At 42.0% G+C, this 12,209-nt stretch overlaps 1 protein-coding gene across 3 annotated transcripts in view; it reads left to right on the forward strand.

Annotated features, from left to right (window-relative positions):
- LOC148367226 (multiple epidermal growth factor-like domains protein 11) overlaps nucleotides 1-12,190 on the forward strand; it is a 96,486-nt gene extending 84,296 nt beyond the window's left edge. Inside the window, exons 20-25 of one of the 3 annotated variants that reach the window (XM_088334061.1) lie at nucleotides 638-871; nucleotides 2,298-2,446; nucleotides 4,382-4,451; nucleotides 4,543-4,596; nucleotides 8,254-8,469; nucleotides 10,419-12,190. In XM_088334061.1, the coding sequence (XP_088190187.1) occupies nucleotides 638-871; nucleotides 2,298-2,446; nucleotides 4,382-4,451; nucleotides 4,543-4,596; nucleotides 8,254-8,469; nucleotides 10,419-10,600 (905 nt within the window). In that variant the 3' untranslated portion in view covers nucleotides 10,601-12,190. The remainder of the gene's footprint in view (nucleotides 1-637; nucleotides 872-2,297; nucleotides 2,447-4,381; nucleotides 4,452-4,542; nucleotides 4,597-8,253; nucleotides 8,470-10,418) is intronic. The other 2 variants (XM_088334062.1, XM_088334063.1) reach the window with 2 other exon arrangements.
- The last annotated feature ends 19 nt before the right edge of the window (nucleotides 12,191-12,209 follow it).

Genomic DNA, 12,209 nt, shown 5'->3' on the forward strand with positions numbered 1-12,209 from the left:
TTTGGAGATGATGCTGTGTAGTTGATGTGATGAATGTGATAAATGGTATGTGGGAGTAGGAGCCGAGGCCATCTTGATTAACCAGATAACAGGCTCCAAAGAAAGGAATAGAGCATTTGTGGGGAGTTTTGGACACCACAGCAGTTCATTGTTTGATAACAGATAGGAGTCGCCTGAAAAGCTTGCCAGTGGCCCTCTGGTTGTAACTTTTTAATCAGAGACCAATTCTTCTGGCGCCTGGGAGCCTATTCTCTTGAACTTGAAGGCGGTCACCCCCGAAAACAACTTGAAATACACTCAGCATCAGCTTGAAATATGCTTGAAATATATTTGAGTATAAACATATAAAGATCACAAAAGTAAGAATATATATTGGGTATAAAAGTATATAATTTAGTAAAAAAGGCACATTTAAGCTCTTATGAAGAGGTACTACTGCATTTAAGCTAATGTGCACTTGAAGGGCTTGATGAAAGGATTTGATGAGCTCCTAGCTGTCAAGCTTATTGGTTCCATAGAAACCTCCCCAAAAAGCCCTGCTCTCATTTGTATAGTTCTTGTTCTGGGGGCATACTGTTAAGAGTTTTAGAGTCCACAAGTCGGGTTTGACATGTTGTCCGTCAATTTTACTTGCTAGTGGCCTTGATAATGGAGGAGCTGAACCCCTACACCAAGATAAGCCCCGCACTCGCATCGGAACGGCAAACGGCTGGCGCCATTTTGGGCATCATTTTCTTGCTGCTGCTCATCATGGCCATGCTGGCGCTGGTGGTTTGGATGCGCTACAGACAGCGTGAGAAAGGCAAACGCGTCCCGAACGTGGCCTACACGCCCTCCCTGCAAATCAACTCCACTGACTACTCCCTCGCAGGTAAACACTTACCCCAGGCTTGTCAAACATACGGCAAGCAGGCCAAATCCAGCTCGTTAGATGATTTCATTCGGCAACCCATAAATTTCTGTGTATGTTAAAAAAGAAGCGAGTCTCGAGGTCAGCGGTGTTGAACTTTTTTGGCTTAGAGGTGCGTGGTATTCTTGCGGAAGCGAGAATAGAGAGAAAGCATGCGCGAGAGAGAGAGAGAGAGAGAGAGGGTGAGAGAGAGGGCAATGGGAGAGCTAAGAGAGAGAATGAGAGCGAACGAGAGCAAAAATAGAGAGTGAAAGAAAGAAAGAGAGAGAAATACAGATAAAAAAGACTAGCGGTAGAGAGACAAAGAGAGAAAAATAGAAAAAGAAAGACAGAGAAAAAGAAAGAAAGAGAGATGGGAAAGACAAGATCAGTGCTGGATTTCTTCCTTTGAAGGTAGAGGAAAAAATAAAAAATTGTCCTTGAAAGTGCTTGAAAATAATCCTGTGACCTGTCAGAAATATACATTCACGTGTAGAGAAGATAAAAATGATTTTTATATAGCTGACAATGCATTTTATGTCGTTGTTTGATGATTTGATGTGAGTGGTGTATTCTCCTGAATATTCTCATTGTCTTTCTCTCAACTATATTTGAGTTTGTGCTTCTTCTCCCCTGTCAAAGCTGTCAAAGCCTCATTCTGTCACGGTTGCCATGGCGCCCAATCGGCCCCGCCCGTGTAGCGCCAGTTGCGGCTCTTTGACAGATTGGCTTCCCTTCTATTTAAACTCAGGGCTCTCACTCACCCTTTGTCAGTCAGTCAACGAACCTCTGCACCCACAAGACGTGGGTTTTGACTTTGTCCGGTTTCCTGCTTGTGTTTCCTGTCCGGTATCATTGCCGTCTATTTTGTCCTGTTTAATAGCAATCTCCAGTTTCGTTCCCGGCTATTTTGTCCTGTTTAATTTTGATCTCCAGTGTCTGGTATCGTTTCTGTCTATCTCGTCCTGCTTGTTATCAGACTCCAGTCTCCAGTGCCTGATATCTATCCTGTCTGTCCCGTCCTGTCCGGTATCGACGCCATCTGTCCGATATCTGCTCGGGCAATGGGTATCGATCTCGTCGGCCTCTGGCTTCCTGTCATTCTACGCCAGACTGCTGCCTTTACGACTTCCCCCTAACGATTGCCGAATCACTGGTATTTTGGGTTAACGTGCATGACTGCCCCATTTCCTGTAAAATAAAGCTTGTGTGAGAAACGTCACGCATCTGGGTCCTCCCCTTGTTCCGGTTCTTGACCCATTCAGCAGGATACCTAACCCAAATGATGCACCGCTCCACTATCTCTGTTGGGCAATCATGTATTTGAACTACTTTTCAGCATTTCACACCATGTATGGTGTGACAGTATCTGATGTGTAGAGCTTGTGTTGAGATCATGTGACGTCAGCAGGGCTTCACTGCACCGGACTTCTCGCTTCTACAGAGTCTTCCCCCAGTTCCGTTGGCCGATGCTTCTCAAATCCCAGCTACCACGCACTGGGCCCCTGCGCCTATGCCGTCCATTACGCCAAACCGGACAAGAAGCGCTCTACCAAGGTGGGCCGCCGTCTTCGCTCACAAGTGATTCGAATGTTCATCTCAGTTTAATGGAACTACCACATTTTAGTGCTCGATTGACAACTGATGGTGGTTCGGCGTCACTCATTTAATGCCAGAGTTCTGTAGCTTTTTAATAGGACATATTAAAGAAAAGCTTGAACCATTGTCTTCCATTAGAAAAAAAAAGCATGTTTTAGCTTTTAGCTTTGTTTCGTAATCAGCAGTTGAACAAGTTTCTTGAAAATACTCAGCTTTTGTTGAGGGCTTTTAGGTGTGCCTTATGTTGCGGAAAATGCGGTAAATTAAATCATACATTTGAAGTTTTATTTCAGTGCAGTTATTTTCTTTTTTTTACCTTTGGGCTCCATGGCCGATCACACACCCGCCGGTTTGCTTCAAACAGCCACCTGCTTGGCATGTAACACTGCTTTAAAGAGGACGGGGGTCTGGCCGCACAGTGGCTCTCACACGGGGAACACAGAAGAGAAGTCAAACAAGCAAGGAGAAACGCACGCACTTATGTGGAGAGGATTTAAGTAACGGGTTCAGTGTAGCCTGATGTAGCGGAGTAGGAATACAGTTTATCCTACTGAAGTAAAAAGTATAGTCATTTAAAAACACTTACGGGAGTACAAAATGTCTCAAAACTTGCTCAGGTAAATGTAACAGAGTAAATTTAACTCTTTGGTTGCAAAATAACATTTCATCGCAAAAATACTTACTTAAACTTACATGATCACACAAATTTGGTCACCATGGCGAATGTGTCGTCCCTCATCCCTCATTTCTCATCCCTCGCTACCCTGACAATAATGAAGGGACTTCGTTATCTTTTTAGAAATAAAAAAGTTCAAAACGTTAAATGGCTTTACCTATCCATATCTTCGCTACTATGACCACACTTCACTACGCCTATACTTGCCATATGGCCCGCCTACCCACTCTTAATCGCTGGATACAGGAGAAAATACTAGTAAGTGGGGGCTTCCTCAATGTGTAGCCTAAGATCTGATAAAAGCCACTCCTGCCATCGAATGGTGATTTTTCATACTGAAAACATTGCCTGAGGCTTGATACTTACTGGTGAGCTGCGCCAAACCCTTTAATAATAGTTTTGTATATAGTGGGCCCCCTTCACACTTACGCCAGCCTTAATCTATAAATCAAGGGTCTCCAACGTGGTGCCCCCTGAGGACAGTTGAGTTGCCCTCAGAACTGTTCTGAAAATAGCTCACCAGTGCTGGGTCATTGTGATTTTCTAGTAAAATGATTTTTTTAATTGGTTGACTGAGTCTATTGAACCCTTAAAAAATTAACCGGTTAATACGTAGTAAAGACATGATAAGATGTTATTTTAGAAATTCAAATCAATCTATTCCAGTTCATGGGCTTCATGAACCAAAATAATCTATTCATGTATTGATAATTATTTTTAAGTAAACAATTAGAATAACATGAGAGTTTATTTGTGTATTAAACAAATGTATTTATTCATCTTTGCATTGATTTATTTTACAGGAAATACAACAAACTCAATTCAATGTTAGGGGTTTTTTCAAGCCAATAAGCTATCCGGCTTCCTTTCTAGCTTTGTAGCTAGATATCTTCCTACCTTTTTAGCTATTTAGCAGTCTATCTAGATAGCTTTTTACATTTGTTTGGACGCTATCTAGATGACATTTGACCTTTATTGCCAGTTATCAAGCTAAATCTTGGCCTCCTTCTTAGCTAGCTATCTAGCTCTGTTTTTAGCCTTTCTATTTAGACGGTGTTTAAACTTTTCTAGCTCCCTTTTGGTTTTTTACCCGTTACCTTTAAAGTGTGGGAATTTCGATGTGAAGGGTCGGCAAACTGCTAACTAATTATAATAAATGGATGCTTCCTTCTCTTCCCGTGCTATGTATGCTAACTAAGACTTTCCTTTTGTTTCAGCTGAAGGCAAAACGGCAAAACAGGAACAGTGCTCCAGAGTGGGGCGCGTATTGTAACCTGAATGAGTTGGGTCAGTCTGGTGAACTTGAATCAAGAAGAACAGTCACCGTGCAATCTTTGTTTGACTAATTGTTGTGGTTACGGGTATTGCAACCATACAGGCCTGTACTGCATCGACCGGCGTTACAGTTGTCAAATGGAGCCACACTACAGAGGTAGAGTTGGATGGGGACCTCAAGCGGGGACTTGATTTAATCGCATGCTGCAGCCAATCCATTGTTATGAAGTCACAGCCCAGCCAGTCCTTGCCTCTCCTTTTCAACCTTCCTAAGACTTGTATCTTGACTCTAGACTAGTGAGGGGTCGATCGCGAATGAAACGGCTCTGTGAGCCGGCTCGTTGAATGGAACAAGGAGAGCCAGCTCTCCATCATTAAGGAGCCGACTCTCTTCTGAATTCTCTCTTTCTCTCTCTAATTCTTACTATCTCCTTTTAGCTTTCTCCTTTTCTCTCTATCATACTCTTTTTCTTTCTATCTATATTTTCTTTTATTCTCTATTCCTCTCTTTTTCTCATACTCTATCGATCTATCTATCTATATATCTATCTATCTTTAATTTTTCTTTCACTTTTGCAACTTTGTTTGTTTCTTTATTTTTCTCGCTTTCTCTCTTGCTTTATTTTTTGTCTCTTTTTATATTTTCTTCTATCTTTTTGTCTCTTTTTATCTTTCTGTCTCTTTCTGACTTTCACTTTCTTTCTGTCCCTGGTTCTTTCTGTCTTTCTTTTTGAGTCTTTTTCTTCCTTTTATCTTTGTCTCTTTTTTATTTTCTTTCTTTTTTGGTTTCTGTCTTTTTTAGCTTTATCTCTTTCTGTTTGTCTTTCTTATTTTTTTCTTTTTTAATTTCTGTCTCTTTTTATCTCTCTCCTTCTTTTTTTATCTTTCTACCTCACTCTCTTTCTGTCCGTCTCTTTTTATCTTTTCTATCTTTTTAATCTTTCTGTCTCTTTATTGTTGTTTTATGTTCTATTGTTCTTCTTTTTATCTTTTTATCTTTCTTTCTGCCTCTTCGTGTCTGTCTCTTTCTTTCTGTTTCTTTTTATCCTGTCCTTTCTATCTTTCTTTTTGTCAGTTTTTGTATTTCTCTTTCCTTGTCTTTTTCATGTGTCTCTTTTTATCTTTCTGTTTGTTTTTATTATTCTCTATCTCTTTCCATCTTTCTCTCTCTGTCTCGCTTTATTTCTGACTCTTTTTATCTTTCTCTTTATCCCTTTCTTTCTGTCCCTTTATCTTTTATCAAATGAACTATGAAATACAACAATAAACTTGTTATAGAGAAACACGGGAATTCATGTAATGTAGATGAACATATTTACAGATCTACAAAAATATGAAAAAATATCAACTTTTTTTATACTTTAAAAATGGAATGTCAACAATACAGAATTCCCCCCCAAAAATTGCACGTTGACCAATTACGTGCGCCTTCACGAAAGCCGTAAAATGGTGGCATGGAGGCTGGAGATCCTGGCTCAAGCGTAGGGGTTTAAGTATCTCAGGGTCTTGTTCTCGAGTGAGGGTAGGATGGAACGGGATCTCAGCAGACGGAGCGTTTGTAGTTATACGGACCCTGTAACGGTCTGTTGTGGTGTAAAAGGAGCTGAGCCGAAAGGCAAACTTCTCGATTTAACAGTCAATCTATGTTCCAACCCTTACCTCTATGGACACCAACTGTAGGTCAGGACCAGAGCTGCCGCCCTTCTGCATTGTGAGGAGTCAGCAGAGGTGGCTCAGGCATCTAATAAGGATGCCTCGTGGACGCCTCCCTCCAAAAAGTGTTCCAGGCATGTTTCACTGGCATGAGGCCCCAGGGACGACCCAGGACATGCTGGAGAGAGTACGTCTCTTGCCTTGCGTGGAAACATCTGGGATCCTATCGGATGAGCCTGACAAACTAGCTCGGGATAGGGAGGTCTGGCTTCCCTGCTGAGGCTGTTGTGACCTGACCTCTTATAAGTGGCAGACAAAGGAGGGATGGACTCTTTGAGAATATTCTGCCTTTTTAACATTTCCGGATCAGCAGAAAATATGGAGAATGAAAAGTCTCCCTAGTCCCAAAGTGTTCTCAAGTGTTTTGTCACCCAGCTAACATTTCCTATGAAGTCCTCATGAATGCGTTTGTGTCTGCAGGGTTCAAGTGATACCTCTCCCCGTGTGCCGACCCAACCTCTCCTCAAACTCACACAAGGAACCTCTGCTCTTATAAACACTAACAATGTCTAATGTTTTTTCCTTCCAGATTTTTTAAAATTAAACTCTTCGCTTCTGATATAGAACATGCTCCCTACAACTCTTTATACAGGAAGGGGTGGGCAAACTTTTGGTGTCCCGTGCCGCATTGGTCTTAAGAATTTTTAACCTTGGACAGGATGACTATCCAATTTTTCTTATATGTTTTTTTAATTGTTATATAAATCGATTTATATTTTTAGAACAATTGGTTTCATCCAATTGTTTTTGAAAAACCTTTAATTAAAGCAAAATATTGCATTAAGTCACTGTTGTAAGCATTTAATTTATCTATTTCTGTTGTATTTCTGCAGTTGTAATTGTTTAGTAGTATTTTTGTATCATAATATGACTGCACTAGTATTTTTGTTGGAATTATGTTGTATTTAATTTTTTGTTTAAGAACTAAAGCAAAATAATATATCAGGTTCCTATTTTAAGCACTTAATTTGATATTTAGTTTTGTAGTATTTCTGTTGTATTAATGTGGTAGTATTATTGTAAATGCATTTTCTGTAGTGTCTCTCCTGTATTTTTGTAGTATGTCTGCAGTATTTCTGTAGTACATATGTAGTAGTTGTTTTGTAGTATTTCTGCAGCCTTTTTGTAGTATTTTTGCAGTATTTCTGTAGTATCACAAAACAATATATTAGACCCTTGTTTTATAGGACAAAATCTGATATGTAGTGTTGTATTATTTCTGTTGTATATCTGTAGTATTTCAGTAGTTTTAATTCTGTAGTTGTATTTTTGTATCGTAATATTACTGCACTAGTATTTTGTTGCATTTCTGTGGTATTTCCTTTTTCATTTAGAATTATCCATCCATCCACTATCTGCACCGCTTATCCTCAGTAGGGTCGCGGGGATGGGTGGCATTTTAGAATTAAGGCAAAATAAAGTAGTAGGTTCCTGTTTTAAGCACTTAAGTTGATATTTAGTTTTGTAGTATTTCTGTCATATTGCTGTGGTAGTATTTCTACAGTATTGTTTAGTAATATTTATAGTATACAGTATAGATTGTAGTTTCATTTGTGTAGTGTCTCTTCAGTATGTATGTAGTATGTATGTAGTAGTCGTTTTGTAGTATTTCTGCTGTACAGTATGTTATAATATTATTGTGGTTGTATTTTTGCAGTATTTCTGCAGCATTTTTGTAGAATTACTGTAGTAGTGTTCTTGTATTCGCTATTTCTGTAGTATTTCTTTTTCTTTTTAGAATAAAATAACATACTAGGCCCTTGTTTTAAGCACTAAATCAGATATTAAGTTTTGTTGGAATTTTGTTGTATTTTCATAGTATCTCTGTATTAGTATTTTTCTAGTAAAACACAATGGATAAAAAGCTGATACTCTAGAGCAGAACAGTTTTAGTAGTACTTAATTTACTATTACCGGTATGTATACTGTAATGATATTGTCGCCATTCTTGTTCCTGACGGGCTGCATGTGGCCCGCAGGCCGTAGTTTGCTCACTACCGCCCTGTCACATCACAGTGCATTTTTCTATGATTGCGTTTATTAGAATGGGGCTGATATCAAGCGACCTCAACGTTTTGCGTTGTGTTTGTTCCCGACACAGACTACATGAAGAGTTCCATGTCGAGCACTTGCTCCATCAACAGCGAAAACCCTTACGCGACCATTCCCGAGCCGCCCGTCTCGACCTGCAAACACTCGGAGAGCAGCTACGTGGAGATGACATCGCCTGCTCACCAACAACAGGGGGCGCGCTGCTGCCGAGCCAATGTCATGGCCGCTTCCTGCAGCAACGGGCCTGACAATGTTTACAACATAGGTATGCTAAGACCGGGGATGTCAAACTCATTTTACCTCGGGGGCCACGTGGTAGGAAACCATTCTCCCTGTGGCTGGGCGTGTAGAGTAAAGAAATAGAGAGAGACACATAGAGAGAAGAACAGAGGGAGGCAGAGTGATAAAGAGAGGGAGACAGAGAGAGGTAGCGAAAAAGAGACAGAGAGAGAGAGAGAAGGTTGGGGGGGGGGGGGGCGAAGAAGGAAGAAAGGAAGGAAGGGAGGGGGGGGTGGAAGGAAGAAAGGGGGGTGAAAGATAAAGATATAAAGAGAAAGAGAAAGGAAAAATGTTTTCTTGCATCTTGTTTGGAAATATTTATTTGGGACAAAAATGACAGTCAAAATGAGCTTTGAGAAAGAGAGAGAGAGAAAAAGAGCGAGAAAAAGAGCAAAAATGAAAGGAAGAAAAAGAAAAAGAAAATGCAAACAATAAAGAAATAAAGAATAATAGAAAGAAAGAAAGAGAGAGAGAAAGAAAGATACTTTGCACCTTGTTTTGAAACCATTATTTAGGACAAAATGAGCCAAGAGAGAAAGTGCGAGAGAGCGTGCGAGAGAGAGGGCGAGAGAGTGCGAGAGCGTGAAAGAGAGCCCAAAAGAGAGAGGGATCACGAAAGAGCAAGAGAGAGAGAGAGGAAGAGTGCAAAAGAGAGAGCAAAAGACAGATAGTGAAAAAAGATAGATAGATAGATACTGTAGATACTTTATTCACCCCCGTAGGGGAATTCACACTTCCAGCAGTCTACCCTGTTGTTTATTAACAGATTAACATGATGCCCTACGGGTGCTTGTAGCGGAGTGGATGACGTCACACGCCAGTCCAAAAGTTCGACATCCCTGCGGCAGATGGAAATCTTTTTCTTTGTGTCCAAGGATACACCACCTCGTGTTAGCGAGTCCACTCCTCTCCGATTCCCGTAGGCTTTTGTGTCTCTGTATAGCGGCGCTGAAGCAGGATAGCTCCGGGTGGCTACACGTTAGCGTCCGGGGTGCTAAACGTGAGCCACGTTTCCGCAAAACACAGCAACTGCGCTCCCTGTGCGCTTCGATGTTTTCCACCAGCACTCGTTGGTCTTATTTGGTAGTGAGTTCACATTTACCATGATTACGGATGGTACCGAAGACTTATAACGCTCTTCTTCCACCATAGGCCCCCTCATCACGCCGGCACGAGAATTCTTCAGGGCAGGGAGTTGATTCCTCGAATAAAGGCATTTTTGTGCGCTAAAACCCATGTCCATGGGATAGAAAGTCATCCAAAGTGTAGTTGTCAAACGGGAAGAAAAACACCAAAGATAGGAGCAGATAATAAAACAATAAATCACAAAAAGTGAGAGATAACAAGGCAGCTGCTGGAAAAGCGAAAGAGAGATTGAGAGAGTGAGAGAGAGAGAGTGAGAGAGAGAGGGAGAAAGAGAGAGGGAGAGACAAACAAAAGAGAGATAGCAAAAAAGAGAGCGAAAGAGAGTGAGAGTGCAAGAGAGAGAGAGAGAGCTTGAAAGAGAGAGCTTGAAAGAGAGAGCGAAAGAGAGCGAGAGCGCAAAAGAGAGAGAGAGCGCAAAAGAGAGAGAGAGTGCAAAAGAGAGAGAGCGTGAAAAAGAGAGTGTGAGAGAGAGAGTGTGAAAGAGAGAGAGCGAAAAAGAGAGAAAGTGTGAGAGAGAGAGAGAGAAAGTTAGAGCTTGAAAGAGAGCGTGAAAGAGAGAGAGAGAGAGAGAGAGAGCTTGAAAGATAGAGAGAGAGAGAAAAAAAGAGAGAGAGAGAGAAAGAGCAAAAGAGAGCGATTGGGAGAGAAAGAGAGAGCGAAAAAGAAAGAGAGAGAGAGACAGAGAGAGCGCGAAAAAGAGAGAAAGAGATGCAATATAAAAATAAAGTCCCCATGCTTCCCAAATGCTTCATAAGGAGTTCCTTAACTTTGGTCTTCGGTTTCTCACAGAGCCCACCCTCAGTATCCCGGAGGCGGAGGGCATGGCAATACCCAGGTACCCGCAGAACCCCTATGACCTTCCCAGGAACAGCCACATCCCCAGCCACTACGACCTGCTCCCCATGCGAGCCGACTCCGCTCACGGCAACAGCCCACCTCTGCCCGGAAGCCCGACGAGCTCCCTGCTCTAGGACAGCAGATCCCATGTGACCGACTTGAAACCGTCACTTAGAAAGGACAACAGGTGTGAGGGGAAGGCTTGTGCTGCTATTTGGTATTTTTTCAGTGTAAATAGATTTGGTTTTTGGTGTTCTGTCTCATTATTTTTGTTATTTTCAATTTCAAAAAAGAAAAAAAATATCCCAGTCCCTTCTCAACTGGTGGTTCAGACCCAAAAGTGCGTCCATTTTTAGTGGGTTGGAAGCTTTGCCTGGGCAAAATAATGCTAAGAAGAAAAAACAGAGACCTTCTGAGATTCCATCTGCACCCACTGTAAATCTAGGCTTAAAACACACTTCTATTCTACGGTTTATGAATGACGTATATATCCTTTTGATGATATCTGTATATTAATTTGACATCCACTCTGCTGTTCCTAAACTATACCACAGCACCTGCAGGACAAAGACTAGGAACCTTCCCGCGGTGTCCTGCGAAGGGCTCTCTCCCGGGGGAGCCTCACGAATCCAACTCAGTCCACTCAGACTCGCTCTCTCTTTCTTGGTCCTCTCTCCTCCTTTGTCTCTCCTTTTCTCTCTTCCCCCTTTACACTCTTGTCTCTCATTTTCTCTATACCTCTCTTTCCTACTCTCTCCCCACCTCTCTCACTCTCTTTTCCCCCTTTTTGCATTTAACTCTGTCGTTCTCTCTTTCTATCTGTCCCTCTCTTTCTCTCTCTTCTACTCTCCTCTCTCTGTTCTTCTTAGGCCGGGCGACTTCGAGAGCAACCCTGGCCCCCATTCCAAATGCCAGTGGTGCTTTCGAACCATTTGCTGCGACCACACCCCAATCACCTGTACTACCTGCCCACGGGGCTTCCATAAATCATGCACCGGCCTGTCCGAACGTACTAAGGACTTTAGAGGCTTCGTCTGCATGGTTTGCTTGGGTCGCACCCCGTCAGGCCTGGCGGCACAGGACAGTCGCAGCCCCCTCTCCTTCGGAGAACTACGGAGCCTCCCACGAGCGAGTCTGGCGCTACTATGGATTACCTTAGGCGCCTTGAGTAACTCAACGACGTCGACGACGACCACAGCACCCCGAGGCCATCCTGTTAATCTGACAATAAATAACAAAAGGATACTCCTAGAAGTGTGAATTTCCCTACAGGGATGAATAAGATATCTCTCTCTCTCTCTCTCTCTCTCTCTCTCTATCTAATTGTTATTGCAAGATCCATTGCAGCCCGGTCATCCTGGAAAGGGGATTACCTCATGTGTGGTCCCTTCTCAAGATTTCTTCAATTTCCTCATGTTGCGGCTTTTGAGTTTTTCCTTGCCCTCATGTAGGTTTCAGATCAGGGAATGCTGTAATAATAGTCTGTGGTTTGCAATAATCTGTGGTCTGAGCAGCCCTTTGAGACTACTTGTGATTAAGGGCGTCACACATAAACATGACTTGAATTGAGGATCAATTACACTCCTCAACAGTAGATGGACTGCTCAATGTTTCCTTCCTGTTCAGTGCATCGGCGCTGTACCGATTGTGTTTGAGAGGGACCACGTCTCATTTTATTGTGATATCGATGGTTTTATTTCCTATTTCTGCCCATAATTATTGGTCCCAGGAATTAGTAAGAAG

Source organism: Urocampus carinirostris, chromosome 4 (genome assembly GCF_059441175.1).
Source record: "Urocampus carinirostris isolate Australia breed hairy pipefish chromosome 4, RoL_Ucar_1.0, whole genome shotgun sequence".
NCBI classification, from domain to species: domain Eukaryota; kingdom Metazoa; phylum Chordata; class Actinopteri; order Syngnathiformes; family Syngnathidae; genus Urocampus; species Urocampus carinirostris.